Source organism: Emiliania huxleyi (genome assembly GCF_000372725.1).
Source record: "Emiliania huxleyi CCMP1516 chromosome Unknown EMIHUscaffold_150, whole genome shotgun sequence".
In the NCBI taxonomy this organism is placed as follows: Eukaryota; Haptophyta; order Isochrysidales; family Noelaerhabdaceae; genus Emiliania; species Emiliania huxleyi.
In genome coordinates this window covers 152,306-168,021 of record NW_005201091.1, presented here as the reverse complement: position 1 = coordinate 168,021, position 15,716 = coordinate 152,306, and the positions used below count along the sequence as shown (strand labels likewise).

At 67.1% G+C, this 15,716-nt stretch overlaps 8 protein-coding genes across 8 annotated transcripts in view; 5 read left to right on the top strand and 3 right to left on the bottom strand.

Annotated features, from left to right (window-relative positions):
* Positions 1-657: 657 nt before the first annotated feature.
* EMIHUDRAFT_228766 (hypothetical protein) lies at positions 658-1,384 on the bottom strand (the record flags this gene model as incomplete). The annotated part of the gene is made up of 2 exons (XM_005786503.1): positions 658-722; positions 1,021-1,384. The coding sequence occupies 2 exons, from the start codon at positions 1,382-1,384 to the stop codon at positions 658-660; spliced, it is 429 nt and encodes a 142-aa protein (XP_005786560.1).
* A 4,624-nt stretch (positions 1,385-6,008) lies between these two features.
* EMIHUDRAFT_41925 (putative mitochondrial chaperone BCS1) lies at positions 6,009-8,410 on the bottom strand (the record flags this gene model as incomplete). Its single annotated transcript, XM_005786502.1, has 8 exons — positions 6,009-6,152; positions 6,241-6,311; positions 6,493-6,635; positions 6,805-6,842; positions 7,037-7,136; positions 7,578-7,766; positions 8,013-8,183; positions 8,244-8,410. Coding segments are annotated over 8 exons (1,023 nt in total), but the record flags the coding sequence as incomplete, so codon positions are not given.
* Positions 8,411-8,932: 522 nt separating this feature from the next.
* On the top strand, positions 8,933-11,147 carry EMIHUDRAFT_228764 (hypothetical protein; the record flags this gene model as incomplete). The annotated part of the gene is made up of 5 exons (XM_005786501.1): positions 8,933-9,629; positions 9,699-9,871; positions 9,961-10,516; positions 10,642-10,898; positions 11,055-11,147. The coding sequence occupies 5 exons, from the start codon at positions 8,933-8,935 to the stop codon at positions 11,145-11,147; spliced, it is 1,776 nt and encodes a 591-aa protein (XP_005786558.1).
* Positions 11,148-12,163: 1,016 nt separating this feature from the next.
* EMIHUDRAFT_71444 (hypothetical protein) lies at positions 12,164-12,853 on the top strand (the record flags this gene model as incomplete). The annotated part of the gene is made up of 3 exons (XM_005786500.1): positions 12,164-12,437; positions 12,500-12,510; positions 12,737-12,853. Coding segments are annotated over 3 exons (402 nt in total), but the record flags the coding sequence as incomplete, so codon positions are not given.
* Positions 12,854-12,862: 9 nt separating this feature from the next.
* On the top strand, positions 12,863-13,159 carry EMIHUDRAFT_59242 (hypothetical protein; the record flags this gene model as incomplete). Its single annotated transcript, XM_005786499.1, has 1 exon — positions 12,863-13,159. A coding segment is annotated over one exon (297 nt), but the record flags the coding sequence as incomplete, so codon positions are not given.
* A 132-nt stretch (positions 13,160-13,291) lies between these two features.
* Positions 13,292-13,471, top strand: EMIHUDRAFT_60043 (hypothetical protein; the record flags this gene model as incomplete). Its single annotated transcript, XM_005786498.1, has 1 exon — positions 13,292-13,471. A coding segment is annotated over one exon (180 nt), but the record flags the coding sequence as incomplete, so codon positions are not given.
* A 297-nt stretch (positions 13,472-13,768) lies between these two features.
* EMIHUDRAFT_48284 (hypothetical protein) lies at positions 13,769-14,035 on the top strand (the record flags this gene model as incomplete). The annotated part of the gene is made up of 1 exon (XM_005786497.1): positions 13,769-14,035. A coding segment is annotated over one exon (267 nt), but the record flags the coding sequence as incomplete, so codon positions are not given.
* Positions 14,036-14,891: 856 nt separating this feature from the next.
* EMIHUDRAFT_228762 (hypothetical protein) overlaps positions 14,892-15,716 on the bottom strand; it is a gene marked incomplete at both ends in the record, with an annotated part of 1,116 nt that continues 291 nt past the window's right edge. Inside the window, 3 exons of the mRNA XM_005786496.1 lie at positions 14,892-15,023; positions 15,173-15,359; positions 15,409-15,524. Coding sequence (XP_005786553.1) covers positions 14,892-15,023; positions 15,173-15,359; positions 15,409-15,524 — 435 coding nt within the window. The remainder of the gene's footprint in view (positions 15,024-15,172; positions 15,360-15,408; positions 15,525-15,716) is intronic.

Genomic DNA, 15,716 nt, shown 5'->3' with positions numbered 1-15,716 from the left:
CCCTCGCGCAAGGACCACATTTCTGACTCCCACTCCGATCATTTGCCGCCAAGTCATATCGTTGCTCAGGTCCACTCTCTCTTGCAGGCAATCAGAAAGAAAGAAAGAAAACACACGCACTTGGAGCACTTGGAGTGCAGTCATCAACCGCACATCCAGGGCCGGGGAGCTCAGAAGCGCACCCAGCGGGCCGGATGATTGGCATCGGGTTGCGGGCAAGAGAGCCCTAGCCCCGGGGGTGCGCGTTCGCAGGGCAAGGGCCTTAAAGTAAACACGGGTCTCCGAGGGTTGGTTCTGCGCTTTGGGTGTCCCCTAGCGGCGGAACGCCCCCTCTACTCGGAGCTAGTAAACACCAGACACTAGACACGAGCATGACGTACACTCTCACCCGACATCGCCACTCAGGGCTCCTCCGCCCGATCTCCCCACCCCCCATCCGAGGGGGCTCCCCTCTCCTCCCGGTCCTCCCTCCTGTTCGATTTCCGATGGTCCGGCGTCGGCTGCGGAGCCCGCCTTCCCCTCTTATACTTCTTCGACCGCGGCCTCGCCGCCGTCTCGTCTTCGGGGGAGAGGGGGGCGGCGGGGGGGGAGGCGGCGGCGGGGGGGTGGCGGAGGAAGGAAGAGTGAAGGGGGGGGGACACCACCATATAGATGGAATTACGTGTCCCCAAAGGTAGGACCTGCGTCCTGCACAAAGCAAGAAAGAAGTGAGCCCCCGATTCCTGAAGCAGGGCAGAAATAAATAAAGGTTAGGGACGTCTCGGGCAGTTATCGCCGCGTTGAATCCCTCCGTCTGCAGAAACGATCTCCCACCGGTTATAATAACTGGCGGCAATCGGTAGTCAAAGTTGGGCGCCGGAAAGCGATCGAGCGCCCGCCCATGCACTCCGCTTGTTGTGCAGCACCCGCGGCGCGCGCGCGCCGCGGTGTTGACCAACGACCGCACCACTGGAGGCTCCCACGCCACTCGCGGCAATCCGCATCGAGGCCGCCCGTCGGCGCAGCAAAGGTACTGCGCACTTCTGGGCAGCGCCCAGAATGCAGGGAAGGCCTTGGCGCTTCTCGCCAGCCAGGCTGACTCGGCAACCGGCCCGCGAGCCGACTGCGCGTCCCGAGCCCACGGATCGGCGCCATCGCACAGGCCCGCCAGCCGCCGCATAGCTCCAGAGAGGCCACTGGCGTTGTGCTGCACTGCTTGAAGGCGCTGCTGAGGCGCTGCACTGCTCAAAGCTTCCCCGTGCGCCGCCGCGAGCACCGCGTAGTGGCCTCGCCCTCTGGAGAGCCCCAGCGCGACCCCTCGCGGCCACTCGCGCCGCTGCAGCAGCTCCGACCCCGCCACTCCGGCTCCCGAGCGCGCGGCGAGCACGAGGAAGAGCATGCGCATGGGCCAAAATCTGTTACGGGGGTTTAGTCCCCGCAAGGGCAATTCTTCTTGCTCGATGTCCACGCGCCGCTGCTCGCGCCGCCTCGCCTCTGCCTCCACCGCCGCTCCCTCTCCAGACACGCCGCCGCCCACCCGCCTCCTCGACCTCCCCACGGAGCTCCTCCTGCGCGCCCTCTCTCGCTGCAACAGCCCCCTCGACATCGCTCGCGTCGCGGCCGTCTCGCTGCTCTTCCACGCCTCACTCGCGCTAGAGGGCATCCGCTTGTGGGCGCGAGAGCGCGGCTTCGAGCTGCCGGCGCTGCCAGAGGGCGAGGGCTGCGCCGTGCGGTGGCTGTGCTTCGCTGCGCTGCTGTGCGAGTCCAACCCGCCGGCGAGGGCGGCTGCAGGCGCTCGGCACAGCCTCTTCATTGACGGCGAGGGGCGGCTCTCGTCGTGCGGCTCGGCGCCATCCGACCGCCCAGGCCTCCTCGGCCACGGCGAGGGCGTGACGCGGCTCAACACGCCGACCCGCCTCCCTTCCACGTTGGGCGAGCGCGCCGTGAGCGTGTCGGCAGGAGCATACCACAGCCTCGCCCTTACCGCCGACGGCGCCGTCTGGAGCTGGGGCTATGGACCCGACGGCCGGTTGGGCCACGGCGACGTGCAGCTCCAGCTGCTGCCAAAGAAGATCGAGGCGTTTGCGGTCCAGCGCGTCGTCGCTGTGTCGGCTGGGGCGTACCACAGCCTCGCCCTCACCGCCGATGGCGCCGTTTGGAGCTGGGGCGATGGAGACTACGGCAAGCTGGGCCACGGCGACAGGCAGAACCAGCTGCTGCCGAAGAAGGTCGAGGCCTTTGCTGAGCAGCGCGTTGTCGCCGTGTCGGCTGGACACGAACACAGCCTCGCCCTCACCGCCGACGGCGCCGTCTGGAGCTGGGGCTATGGAGGCGATGGCCGGTTGGGCCTCGGCGACCAGCGGCGCCAGCTGCTGCCGAAGAAGGTCGAGGCGTTGGCTGGCCATTGCATCGTCGCTGTGCTGGCTGGGTACTTCCACAGTCTTGCCATCACCGCCGTCGGCGGCATCTGGAGCTGGGGCTATGGAGGGCGAGGCAGCTTGGGCCACGGCGACGAGCAGATCCAGCTGCTGCCCAAGAAGGTCGAGGCCTTGGCTGGCCAGCGCGTCGTCGCTGTGTCGTTGGGAGGCGAACACAGCCTCGCCCTCACCGCTGACGGCGCCCTCTGGAGCTGGGGCCCTGGAGGCTTTGGCAGGCTGGGCCACGGCGACGAGCAGCGCCAGCTGCTGCCCAAGAAGGTCGAGGCGTTGGCTGGCCAGCGCGTCGTCGCTGTGTCGGCTCGAGGCGCGCATAGCCTCGCCATCACCGCCGACAGCGCTGTCTTTACCTGGGGCCAGGGCGAACACGGCTGCTTGGGCCACGGAGAGGACTTGTCGAACCAGCTGCTGCCCAAGAAGGTCGAGGCGCGCGGCGGAGCGTGAACTCTTCGAGTCGTCTCAATCTAGACCATACTCGAAAACACTCGAGTCAGGTATCTGCGACGGCCCTGCCGAACCGGCAGAGCCCCCGGCTCCTGGTCGAGCGCGGTAACGAGGCGGGGCTGCTGCTCCGCTCCACCGTGATGCCGCGGGAGGCCGGCCTGTGGGTGGGCCGCATCACGCACGACCCGTGGCCGCTGCAGGGCGCGAGACTCACGCGCTGGCGCAGCAGCATGCCCGGGTGAGGCATTCGCCTCTGGTGGGGTGGTCCGCTCGAGGAGGGCGCCTCGACGGTGGGGGAGGTGCCAGACAGATAGTGGGAGCGTTTTTCGTGTATGTAGCTCTTAAACGTACATATTCCCGTCTGAGGAAAGTCTTTTGCCTTTGCTTCGCAAGCTTTTTTCTTTTCCTCGGACCTCGCGGCAGACGCGGGCTTGCGAGGCGCGGCAAAGAGTGCTTGTAAATAAATAAATAGAGCAGTCATCTCCCGTAGAGATGGGCAACGCACGAACACAGAGGTACAGTGCGCACCCCGCCCCGCTCACAGGGCGTGCATCACACAGGTGGACTGTGTGACTCCTCGGGTTTCTGGGGACTCAGAGGTGTGCTAGTCACTATAGTCGGACGGTTCCGACATGTCCGGCTGGTGTGTTTTCCTTTTCCTCGCGCTGTCGCACTTGAAATTCTTTCCTCGCGATGTCCACCCCGCCGCGCCGCAGCTCGCGCCGCCTCGCCACCGCCTCCACCGCCGCCCCCTCGCCAGGCACGCCGCCGCCCGCCCGCCTCCTCGACCTCCCCACGGAGCTCCTCGTGCGCGCCCTCTCTCGCTGCGACCCCGCCGACATCGCTCGCGTCGCGGCCGTCTCGCTGCTCTTCCACGCCTCACTCGCGCTGGAGGGCATCCGCTTGTGGGCGCAGGAGCGCGGCTTCGAGCTGCCGGCGCTGCCAGAGGGCGAGGGCTGCCCCCTGCGGTGGCTGTGCTATTCGGCGTTGCTACGCGAGTCCAACCCGCCGGCGAGGGCTGCGGCAGGTTCTCGGCACAGCCTCTTCATCGACGGCGAGGGGCGGCTCTCGTCGTGCGGCAGTGCGAATCACGACCCAGGCCTCCTTGGCCACGGCGAGGGCGTGACGCGGCTCAACACCCCGACCCGCCTTACGTCGACGCTGGGTGAGTGTGCAGTGAGTGTGTCGGCGGGAGGCGGGCACAGCCTCGCCATCACCGCCGACGGAGCTGTCTGGAGCTGGGGCCATGGAGAATTCGGCAGGCTGGGCCACGACGACCGGCAGAGCCAGTGGCAGCCGAAGAAGATCGAGGCCTTGGCGGGCAAGAGCGTCATCGCTGCGGCGGCTGGAGAGCGCCACAGCCTCGCCCTTGCCGCCGACGGCGCCGTCTGGAGCTGGGGCGGTGGAATCTTCGGCAAGCTGGGCCACGGCGACGAGCAGCACCAGCTGCTGCCGAAGAAGATCGAGGCCTTGGCAGGGCGGCGCGTCGTCACTGTGTCGGCTGGATGCGAGCACAGCCTCGCCATCACCGCTGACGGCGCCCTCTGGAGCTGGGGCAATGGAGCCCTTGGCAGGCTGGGCCACGGCGACACGCAGAGCCAGCTGCTGCCCAAGAAGGTCGAGGCCTTTGCTGGGCGGCGCGTAGTCGCCGTGTCGGCGGGAGGTCTGCACAGCCTCGCCCTCACCGCCGACGGCAGTGTCTGGAGCTGGGGCGAGGGGGGCTTTGGCTTTGGCCAGCTGGGCCACGGCGACCAGCAGAACCAGCTGCTGCCGAAGAAGGTCGAAGTCTTGACCGGCCACCGCGTCGTCGCTGTCTCGGCTGGAGAGCTCCACAGCCTCGCCATCACCGCCGACGGTGCCGTCTGGAGCTGGGGCTATGGAGGCTTCGGCGAGCTGGGCCACGGCGACGAGCAGGACCAGTTGCTGCCGAAGAAGGTCGAGGCCTTGACCGGCCAGCGCGTCGTCGCTGTGTCGGCTGGAGGCTTCCACAGCCTCGCCCTCACCGCCGACGGCGGCGTCTGGAGCTGGGGCTGGGGAGGGCAAGGCAGCTTGGGCCACGGAGAGGACCTGTCGAACCAGCTGCTGCCCAAGAAGATCGAGGCGCGCGACGCCAGCGGCGGAGAGCCGTGAACTCCCCACTCTACCGAGTTTACTTTAGGTGAGACGCGTCTCGAATGAGCGGAGTCTCTCGAATATCGTGAAGTATCGGCGACACGTGTCGCGGGCGTCCGACGCGGCGATTCTTTTGAAAGAAACGAAATCGTAAAGCAGCCGCCTCTGTGCTCTGACCATACGCCTCTGGGCGGGTGCTGCTGCTGGGAGAGCTCGAGGAGGCCTCGCCCCCTCGAACCCCGAGCCGGCGGTGGGCGCACTGGCATGGCCATCCCCCCCCAACAGGACCGCAACGGCCCGGCACTACCCGCCCTTTGCCTCCCTCGGCGGCGGCCGCGGCCGCATCGCGCGCGCGTCCCTCGCCTGCGCCACCCCAGTGGCCAGCTCTGCCGCGCCCTCGCACGCCTGCTCCGCCGAGTGGCGCCAGACGAGCAGGTACGACTGCAGCAGCGCCTAGAAGACAGAAACTCCTTCGCGAGTAACAGCAGTGTCGCGCGAGGGCGAGCAAAGGTCCGGGGCTGCAGCGGCGCGCCATCGAGACGGAGGAGCCGGAGAGAGCGTCTGCGAAGGCGTCGGCGAGCTGTGGCTGGTCAGGGAAGAAGTTGAGGTAGAGCGTGCGCATCTGGTGCGGCGTCGCGTCGCCAACCTCGTGGATGACGTCGACGCGGCCGGGTCGGATCATGGCGGGGTCGAGCCTAGGGTGGTGTCGGATGATCTCGGGTCCTCTCGGGTCCAGTCGGGTCCTCTCGGGTCCTCTCGGGTACTCTCAGGTGGGTGCTCTCGGGTCCCTCGGGCCACCTCGGGCCACCTCGGGCCACCTCGGGCCACCTCGGGCCACCTCGGGCCACCTCGGGCCCTCTCGGGCCCTCTCGGGCCCTCTCGGGCCCTCTCGGATCACCTCGGGTCCTCTCGGGTCATGGCGGGTCATGGCAGGTCCTCTCGGGTCATGGCGGGTCATGGCGGGTCATGGCGGGTCATGGCGGGTCATGGCGGGTCATGGCGGGTCATGGCGGGTCATGGCGGGTCATGGCGGGGTCGCCTCTCGATGTGGTTCGTCGTCATGAAGAGCAGGCGCTCCTCTCCGGCGGCGACGCCGTCGAGCGCGTTGAGAAGGCCGGAGAAGGTTGCGAAGGAGGAGCGGCGGTCCGTCGGGTCGCGGTCCTGTTGGAAGGGCCGAGCAGGCTATCAGGAGGCTATCAGGAGGCTATCAGGAGGCTCTCGGAAGGGTCTCGGAAGGCTCTCAAAGAGCCTTTTGGAAGGCGGAGTCGACGTCCTCGAGCAGCACCAGCGAGCCGGCGGGTGCGTGCGTGAGGGCGTGCGAGAGGCGATCGTCGGTCAGCCCTGGGTTCGGGTACCGTGGGGTAGGGGAGGGTGGGTTCGGGTACCGTGGGGTAGGGGAGGAGATGGGACGAGGTGAGCCGAAGTGAGCCGAAATGGGCCGAGGCGAGCCGAGGTGAGCCGAGGTGTAGCCGAGGCAGGACGAGGCGAGCCGAGGTGAGCCGAGGTGTAGCCGAGGCAGGACGAGGTGATCCGAGGTGAGGCCCGCCTGGCTCGGCCAAGTTGAGCACGCAGATGTCGTACCCCAAGTGCCCCGCCAGCGCGGCGACGAAGGAGGACTTGCCCGAGCCGGGCGGGCCTGAGTTGTGGACGGTGGCGCGTGGAAGGCTGGCGGAAGGAGGACGTGTCCCGAGCCGGGCGGGCCGTGCAGCAGGTATGGGGAGATATGGGGAGATATGGGAGAGATATGGGAGCGATATGGGGAAGATATGGGGAAGATATGGGGGAGATATGGGGGAGATATGGCGGGCCGTGCAGCAGGTAGCCGCGGCGGTACGGGATGCCGCGCGAGACGTACCACTCCTGCGGGGAGATCTGGGGAGATCTGGGGGAGATCTGGGGGAGATATGGCGAGACGTACCACTCCTGCGAGCTCGAGGCACAGACCTCAGTTTCGCCCCTCAGGGCGGCAAGGCCGTCGAGTGCGGACGAGTGCGTGTCCTCTCGAGCGCTGGCTGGGAGACGAGAGTGCGTGCTCCGCCTCTAGGGTACCGCTCCTGCGAGTCGACGAACTCGGTCACGTCGTTGAGGATGTGCTCCGCGATGCCTTGATCGAGCACGACGGAGGCGAGGGGCCGCCGGCGGCGCGGCTGCCCGAACGGCCGCCACCTGCAAACACACAGAAATCGCGCGGCGGCTGCAGACTTCTTCCTGTAGGCTGCCCGAACGGCCGCCACCCGGCGAGGTGTGCGGGCGGAGCGCTGAGCGGATGCGGCGGGCGGCGTAGGGCGGCAGGGGCACGATCGGGCAACGCGAGTGGCAGTGGCAGAGGCACGGAGCCCAGGCGTGTCTCGGAGGTGTCTCGGAGGTGTCTCGGAAGTGTCTCGGAGGTGTCTCGGAAGTGTCTCGGAGGTGTCTCGGAAGTGTCTCGGAAGTGTCCCGCACTCGGTGCCCCAGTTGGAGAACACGGTCGTGGTGAGCTCTCGCTTCGAGTCGGCGTGCGCCTGTGGGGCGTGCCAGAGGACGCGTCATGGAGACGTGTCTCGGAAAGGTCGCGGCGACGTGTCTCGGAAAGGTCGCGGCGACGTGTCTCGGAAAGGTCGCGGCGACGTGTCTCGGAAAGGTCGCGGCGACGTGTCTCGGAAAGGTCGCGGCGACGTGTCGCGCTTCGAGTCGGCGCGCGCCTGCGCCTCTGCGAGTAGCTCGCTGAAGAGGGTCGGCGAACGACCCAGCGCAGTCAGCCGCACCGACTCCCACGGCTGGCCCGTCTGGAAATCGACGGTCTGCTGCTCCCTCTGCCTGCGGCGAAGAGACACAGCAGCGGGAGGGTCAGAGGGAGCGAGCTTGGCGCGCCGGGCCGCGACGGGCGGCGAGGGCGGCGGCGAGGGCGGCGGCGAGGGCGGAGGGCGCTGCGGTGGCAGTGAGAGTCCAAGCGATGGAGCGCTGAACCGCGCGCAGAGCGTGGCGGCAGGGTGGCGGTGGCGGGTGTGGCGGTGGCAGTGCGGCAGGTGTGGCGGTGGCAGTGCGGGCGGTGGCAGTGCACACCTCTCAACCATGAGCAGGCTGCCGTTGTAGCGAAGGACGTGGCGGCCGGGGCAGGGCAGGAACTCGAACCGCGTCTCCACCTTGCCGTTCGCCAGCCGCTCCACCACCGTCTCCACCGACACGTGCTGCCGCAGAGCGCCGCCGCCGCCGCCGCCGCCGCCAAACAGGCGGCTGAGCAGGCCGCCGCCGCCGCCGGAGGCGGGAGGAGGAGCCGCCTGCTGGGTGAGCCACTGCAGCACCCACGGGTACGACTTGTCCTTCGACGTCACCTCGAGCGTCACGAGCAGGTGCCGCTGCGCCAGCGTCAGGGCGCCGCGGCCGGCGCCGCGAGCCGCGGCGAGGCCGGTGCCCGCCACGCCGAGCGCAAAGCCGGCGGAGAAGTACGGGTTGTCCTCGAGGCCGACGAAGGAGAGGACGCGGCTCGTGAGCGAGCTGACGGGGGAGGAGGGTGTCGACGACGACGCCAACGCGCTCGTCGACATGGGGCAGGGAGGGAAAAGAAGAAAAACCTTTCCGTACAAGCCTCTTCTCCAGCACGCTGGCACGACAAGGGCGCAGACTGGCGCGGACTGGCACACACGCGTGGAAAAAGAAGGAGAAGGATTGTTTCGCAACATCGAAGGCTAGCTCAAAAAGTGGGAAAGGTAAGAGCTACATACAATGAGAGAGAGAGAGAGAGAGAGAGAGAGAGAGAGAGAGAGAGAGAGAGAGAGAGAGAGAGAGAGAGAGAGAGAGAGAGAGAGAGAGAGAGAGAGAGAGAGAGAGAGAGTAAAGTACACTGAAACAAATAGAACAATACACCTATAATAGAGAGGAGGCGGCCTGTGGAACTGTGGACGTGCGATTCGTGGCCAACAAGGCAGGCGCGCACCCAAAGGAGGCGGGTGCGGGGGCACGGCCGGCGCGCGTCCTCAGCGCCAATGGCGTGCCCGTGCCTGCCGTCCGAGTCGGAAGAGCTCGAAGGCTTCGACCCAACGATCGCGCTCGAGTGCTCGCAGCTCGCCATGTCCCTCGCCTACGAGCCTGACGTTGGGTTTCGCGTGGGGGCGCTTCCTGAATTTCACATATCCACGAGCGGCATTGTCTTCACAAAGGACTACGAGCGCGACGGTGCGCGCGAGCTGCTCGTCTGCTGCCGCGGCACCCTCTTCGGCGTCGCGAGCGACATGCTCCGCAACATCTCCTTCAAGGTGTCCACCTCCACCGTCTTCAAAGGCTACAAGGGGGGGCAGCAAGTGCTCGACGGACTCAAGGGTCTCGCGGACGAGAAAGTGCACCGGCAGTACCTTGACCGCGCGATGGGCTGCCTCTTCAGCTACCTCCTCCTCGCCAAGATGAATGAAGGCGCTTACGACATTGGCAAGTACAAGCGGGTGATCGTGACGGGTCACTCGCAGGGCGGTGCCGTCGCCCAGGTCTTCGCGGCGCTGCTCGTGGGCATGGACAAGGGGCTGCGGGATCTGCGTGACGGATACATCGACACGCTGGAGATCAACGACTGGAGCGGCAGTGTCAACATCTTCGGCGCCAGCAAGACCGAGCTGACCTCATCCAAGCTCACAATCACGATGACGACAAATGCAGACGGGGCAGATGTGTTTGACGTCAAGTGGTCAGGTGCCTCGCTCGTCGATGCGCCCACAGCGCCCTGTTCTTGCTCTCACGCCTGTTGCCTGCGCGCGACAGGCGCGTGGGAGCATCAAAAGCGCTGGCTGGTCAAGGACGCCCTGCTCCAGGACGACCGCGAGACCGTGAGCGTGTACGCCTTCGCGCCGACCAAGATCGCGAACATGGCTTTCGAGCGCTGGTACGACCTGAATATGCCGCTCTCGTTCAACTTCATCATGAAGTATGACCCCGTCGCGCAGGAAAGTGCCACCACCGCCACAGCTACCAGCCCCCTCCCCTCCCACGCCGCCTGCCCCGCCGCCTGCCGCGCCCGCCGTAGATGGTGTTTCCGTGGACGCGTCGGCCGGGCAGCCTGATCGAGATAACCGTGGAGAAGACCGACTACCTGCGGTGGCTCACCTTCCCCTTCATTGACGCGATGCTCAACATGATGCCGGTCCTGCCAAGGCGCTGCGCGACGAAGGGCGACTTCGGGATGGACCTGCACGGCGGCGCGGTCTTCTCCGCCGCCATCACCGAGTATTTGCTCCATCGGGGCGGGGACTTGGCGGCGGCGTGGAACGAGATTGCGCCCTTTGCGATGTTTGCAGAGTATTTTGGCGGCGGCAACGAGCACTTTGTCAACTGGCTCCGCCTCCAGACCTCGTACTACTTGGGCGCAGAAGACGGCTCTTCGACGATTCGGCTCGACGACCCTCAGCAGCAGATCAATCTGCTGAAGAAGGGCCACCCGGGGAAGCTGAGCGACTTTTCGTACACGGTCCTGCGCGCCCAGAGCACAAACGGCCGCCTTGTGCTCTTCAAGACCCAGACGAGCATCGCCTTCTTTTGCATCGCTCCGTCCGGCGCGCCTTTGAACTCCCCATCCTATCCATGTTCTCCCTCGCCTCCTCCCTCGCCACCCCGTCTCCTCCTCCCTCGCCATCTCTCCTCCGGCCGGCAGCCCTCCTGCACCCACGTGCGCACCTGCCTGAGCACTTTCTTGCCCTGCCGTCGGCAGTCCTCTTCCTCCTCGGGCTCGTCTCTCTGCTGGGGGCCGCGCTGATCTCACTCTTTCTAGTCCCCTTCGTGATTGGCGAAACCGCCTTTGATCACCTCCAAACCTGGGTCGACGGAATCAAGGATGCGAGCGCGAGTGCAGGCGGTGCCCCTCAGGCCGTGCATTCATCGCGGCCGTCGCGGCCATTGACGAGCGAGGCCTCGGCGAAGCGCTTTGCGGAGGCGCGGCGCAAGGCCCCAAAGCCGCCCACGGACCTCGTCTGAGCGCTCTCTTGGCTCTCTGTGGCCTCTGGGCTCTGCGCGCACCCCCCCCGCGGTGCTTGTGGGCTGTCCCTAGACGAACTTCGATGCGTGTCCGTGATCCTTTACTTCCCCCCCTTTCGGTTTGCTCTCCGTGTCGCGTCGACGCCGCAGGCTCGGTGTGCTATCCGTTGCGACGCGTGGCCGGTGCAGCGGCTCCGATGGCTCGCATGGCTCTCGTGCCATTTTTGCGCGTTTTGCCTCTGAGCGCACTCTGTATCCACTTAGCGCATGGGCAACAGCTCGAACTACACCAGCGTGCGTGAATCGCGCATACTGTACCGCCGGGGCGGGCCGGGGCCCGGGGGGTGAAGAAACCGCTCGCCTTTGAACTCTCCGTGCAGCGAGCTCCGCGTCGCACGGGCTGGCGAGATGGCGGAACGGGAGTCCGCTCCCCAGACGCCGGAGTGGCCACCGCGGCGGGCGTTATCGGCGGTGGCGGCGGTGGCGGCACGCGTGGAGCACTTCGCGAGCTGCCCCCCAACACCAACTCGACACCCATGCGCGAGCTCAAAGCGCAGATGGCACGCATGCAACAGGAGGTGGCCAAGGCACGGTCTGAGGCTGCCGCGGCAAACCAGCGCAATCAGGTGCTGGAGGCCTTCGCCGGCATTGCCAAGACGGGGCGGGTCATCGACAGCGCGACTCAGATCGCGAGCTCGCTCCGGCGCCGGCGGGCCGTGGTCCAGCTGCGAAATGCGCGGGCAGCCTGCGTTCGCTTGCAGGCCGCCTGCCGCGGCTTGCGCGCGCGCATGCATTTGCGCATCTGGAGCGCGGGCGCCCTCACGATTGAGGCCTCTGCGCGCCGCTGGCTGGGTGTCACCGCCTACGCAAGGGCGCGGGGCGCGGCAATCGTGCTCCAGGCGGCGAGCCGGCGCTGGGCGGCGCGGCGCGAGCTGTGCCGCGCCCGCGCAGCAAGCGTCCGCTTGCAGGCGGTGCAGCGGACCCGTTCGATGCGGCGGGTATTCATGCTGCAGCGCCGCTCGGCCTCTCTGGTCCGGGCGGCGGTGAGGCGGTATGCAGATGCCGTGCTGCACGACCCGCGTGTCACCAAGAGCGCGCTCCGGTTGGAGATTGTGCGCTTGCGGCAGCAGGTGCACTTGCTCACCGCTCCGAGCGAGCCCAGCGAGGCGAGTCGCCAGGCTCGCGAGGCACGGCTGCAGGCAGCCAAGGCTGAGAGCGCCACGAGGGCCGAGGCGGAGTTGGCAGAGCCGCCCGCAGCGATGGTCACCGCGCCGCCGTCGCCGGACGTCGATCCGTCGCCGGGGCAGCAAGCCTCCGCAGCTCAGCGCGACTACAGCGAGGAGTGCGACTCGACGTGGGCCGACACGGTGACGACGTCCACGCAGAAGATGCTCTTCGCGCCCTACGCCCACCGCGTGCTCAAGCAGGTCCACCCGGACAAGGGAATCACCGACGAGGCCCTCCAGGTGGTCGAGGACTTCACGCTGGACACCCTGGCCAAGGTGGGCGCCTCGGCGAGCGCGCTGCGGGAGGGTTGGCGGCCGTTGGACCAGACGATTCTCGATGGATGCGATGAGCTTCACATCCTGGGCGAGGCGGACGGCAAGTTCCTCCTGGGCAGCGACAAGGAGGAGGAGGAACAGTGGTACCCGCGCACGAGTCTGCCCGCGGCGATGAACGAGAAGGTCGCGGCGTGGGACGCCAAGAGCGACGGGGAGAAGCTCGCGGCCCTCCAGTGCTCGGTCGTGAGGCTCCAGCACGGATATTTTGGCGCCTTGCTCGTCGGCCTTATCGGCGACCTTCCGACGAGCAAGGCGCCGGGCCCGGTTGAGCGCTGCGAGTGCCCCGGGGGACTGTCCCCGCGCGACGTGCAGACCGCCGTGCGCCTCGTGTTTCCGGGGGAGCTCGCCAAGCATGCCGTGTCGGAGGGCACCAAGGCCGTGAGGAGGCTCTGTCGCGGGGGAGCCGAATCGTCGTTCTCGCGCGCGGCGGGTCTCCAATATTCCGTCGAGCTGGTGGGCAGCCTCCTGACCAAGCAAGCGAACCGAACGGTCTCCGCCTCCGCGGCCACGTACATGGCGGCCGTGCTCGAGTATCTCACGGCTGAGGTGCTGGAGCTCGGGGGCAAGGCGGCGCGCGACAACAAGAAGAGCCGCATCTCGCCGCGGCACATCTACCTCGCGTGCTCTTTGGACGAGGAACTCAACCGGATGCTATTGGGCTCGAGCGCGGCCATCGCGGGCGGCGGCGAGCTGCATCAAAAGTGGAAGAAGCTCGAGGAGATTTGCACGGGCGGCGAGGGCGGCGAGGGCGACGCGGAAAAGGGCGGCGACTTCCGGTTCGTGGGCGAGCTCCCTGCGAGCAGCAAGGAGGAGCTCGACGGCTTCGCTTTTGGCGCGCTCGGCGCCCGCGCGGGGGTGCTGAAGCTCAGTGGGGGCGTCGATGATGAGCTGCGCAGCGTGACGAAGGTGTTCCTCGAGAATCTCGTAAGGAACGCGGTCACCTGCACGGAGCACGAGCGCTCGCGTGAAGTCACGCCGGCGCACGTGCTGAAGGCGCTCCAGCAAAGCAAAAAAATGCCCGTCGCGCTCTTTGGCTTGACGGGGCAGCATCGGCAGGAGGGCGCCGAAGGGGGAGCCTTCGTGCCATCGAATGTGCCGCCACTCCTCGCCACCGCCTTCCCGACGCTCTTCTTCGACTGGCACAGCGCCGCCGCGTTGGAGCAAGTGAAGGCGGAGAAGGAGGACGAGGAGCGCTGTGCCACCCACCCTTCGGACGAGGAGGAGGAGGATGGCGAAGGGGGGGCCGAGGCGGCGGGGGGCAAGGACGAGGCTGCGCCTTCCATCAAGGCACGCCATGAGGCGGCACTCGACATGATTTGGAGTGAGCAGAGCCGAACCGGCCTGTGCCTGCCCTTCCTGCCCTTCGTCGGACTCGTCACCCAGATCGGCCAGGGCTTCAAGACGAACCTCACGTATCGCCCCGCCGCCATTCGGATCATCGCCGAGGCCCTCCAGTGCTACTTGATCAGCCTCCTCAACGACGCCAACCTCGTGGCCATCTATGCGGGGCGCGTCTGCCTAGAGCCCAAGGACATTCAATTTGCCCGCCGAATCCGCGGTGAGCGGGCGTGAGGAGAGCGGGCGTGCAGTTATTGAGAGCCGGAGCCCCCGCCGCCCGCGAACGGAGCCGCCCCCCCAGCGACTCGCAGATCCGACTACGTAGTGTGATGACGGTGGCGGTTCTCTCTCTCTCTTCTCGGCGAGAAACTGCGCGCCGCTGACCTCATGTGGGGATGTGTGCCGACACCAATACTGATCTAAAACCTGGAAACCCTTGTTCAAAGCCGACCCTAAGCGCCATCCTTCCTGCTCTCACCTGATGCTAGGCTTTCCGTTTCCCCACGCCGCCTCCTTGGCCCTTGCGCCTTGGGCCCCCTTGGGCGTATTTTCTACTCGCCCAGTGGGGTCCCCCAGGCCCCCGGCCCCCCTCGTGTTGTTTTCTGTTTTTCAAAACGCCCGCCCGCCCGCCACCCCGAGGCGGCTCGGCCCCCCACAGACCCAGAGATCAAAAACGCTCGGCCCCCCGCACACGCCACAGCAGGGGGGGGAGGGGGGCGCCCCGCGTAGCAGTTTTCTTCCTTTTGCTCTCTGTGACACGGAGACACGCCCACCGCGCTTAACCGAGCGCCCACGACTCTCGACTGCGGGTCGTTCCCGAGCGCGGGTGTCCGCGGCTCAGTGGACAGTGCTCCATCTACGTCTACGAGAGCTCTACGAGAGCGGGACGGTGTGTAGAGCAGGACGGTGTGTAGTAGAGGAGTGGCCGTTTGGCGTGCGCCCGGCGCGGGGCGGCTGCTCGCCCGCCCGCACCTGACACGCCAAGTTGAACCCCCCGCGAGAGCTTTCGGGCCCGACGCCCACCACGCCAAGGGCGGTGGCGTCGGGTGGGGCGTTGTCGAGCACAACTCGCGGCGCGGCGCGTCCCTCAGGAGAAGACGGCGTCTTGGATGACCTTTTGGCGGCGGACGCGCGGGCCGACGGGCTGCTCGAAGAGGTGGAGCCCCCCGTGGTTGTGGTGGAGGAGGCAGCCGACGGTGCAGCACATGCCCTCGCGCACCTGAGGGACATGTCTCGGACATGTCTCGGACATGTCTCGGACATGTGATGCACGCGTCCGGGACACGACCACGGCGGTGCTTCTCGCGCACGTTGCGCGTCTGCTGGTATCTCCCCATATCTCCCCATCTCTCCCCCTCTCTCGCGCACGTTGCGCGTCTGCTGGTGCGTGTCGATCTTGTTGATGTGGTTGTGCGTCTTGTGCGTGCGGTAGTACGCCTCGACCAAGTCCGCCACCGTCCGGCCCGGCAGCTCGGGCAGCATGTCGCGGAAGCGGCGGCCGTGGCGGGCGAGGCAGTCGCCGAAGACGGCCGCCTCCGCCGACGACCACTCGCGCCTGTGCGACGTGTCTCGGACGTGTCCTGGACGTGTCCCGGACGTGTCACGCCTCCGCCGACGGCGTCTCGCGCCGCTTTGCCGAGCGGAGCGGCGCGGGGAGCGGCAGCGAGAACTGGGTGAAGCCGAGCTCCTCGAGCTTCCACTTGAGGCGCTTCTCCTCCACCTGGGGCAAGGTAAGCGAAGCTTCTCCACACACACACACACACACACACACACACACGGGGGGGTGGGGCGAGGGGCAAGCCACTTCCTCGCGACGCCGCGGCCCAATGACAGGAGCCGCACGGCGTTTTAGGTGCAAGGCCCGGTGCGCGTGGGCGAGCGGTGTGAATGTATGTGCGCGCGCGTGTGTGTG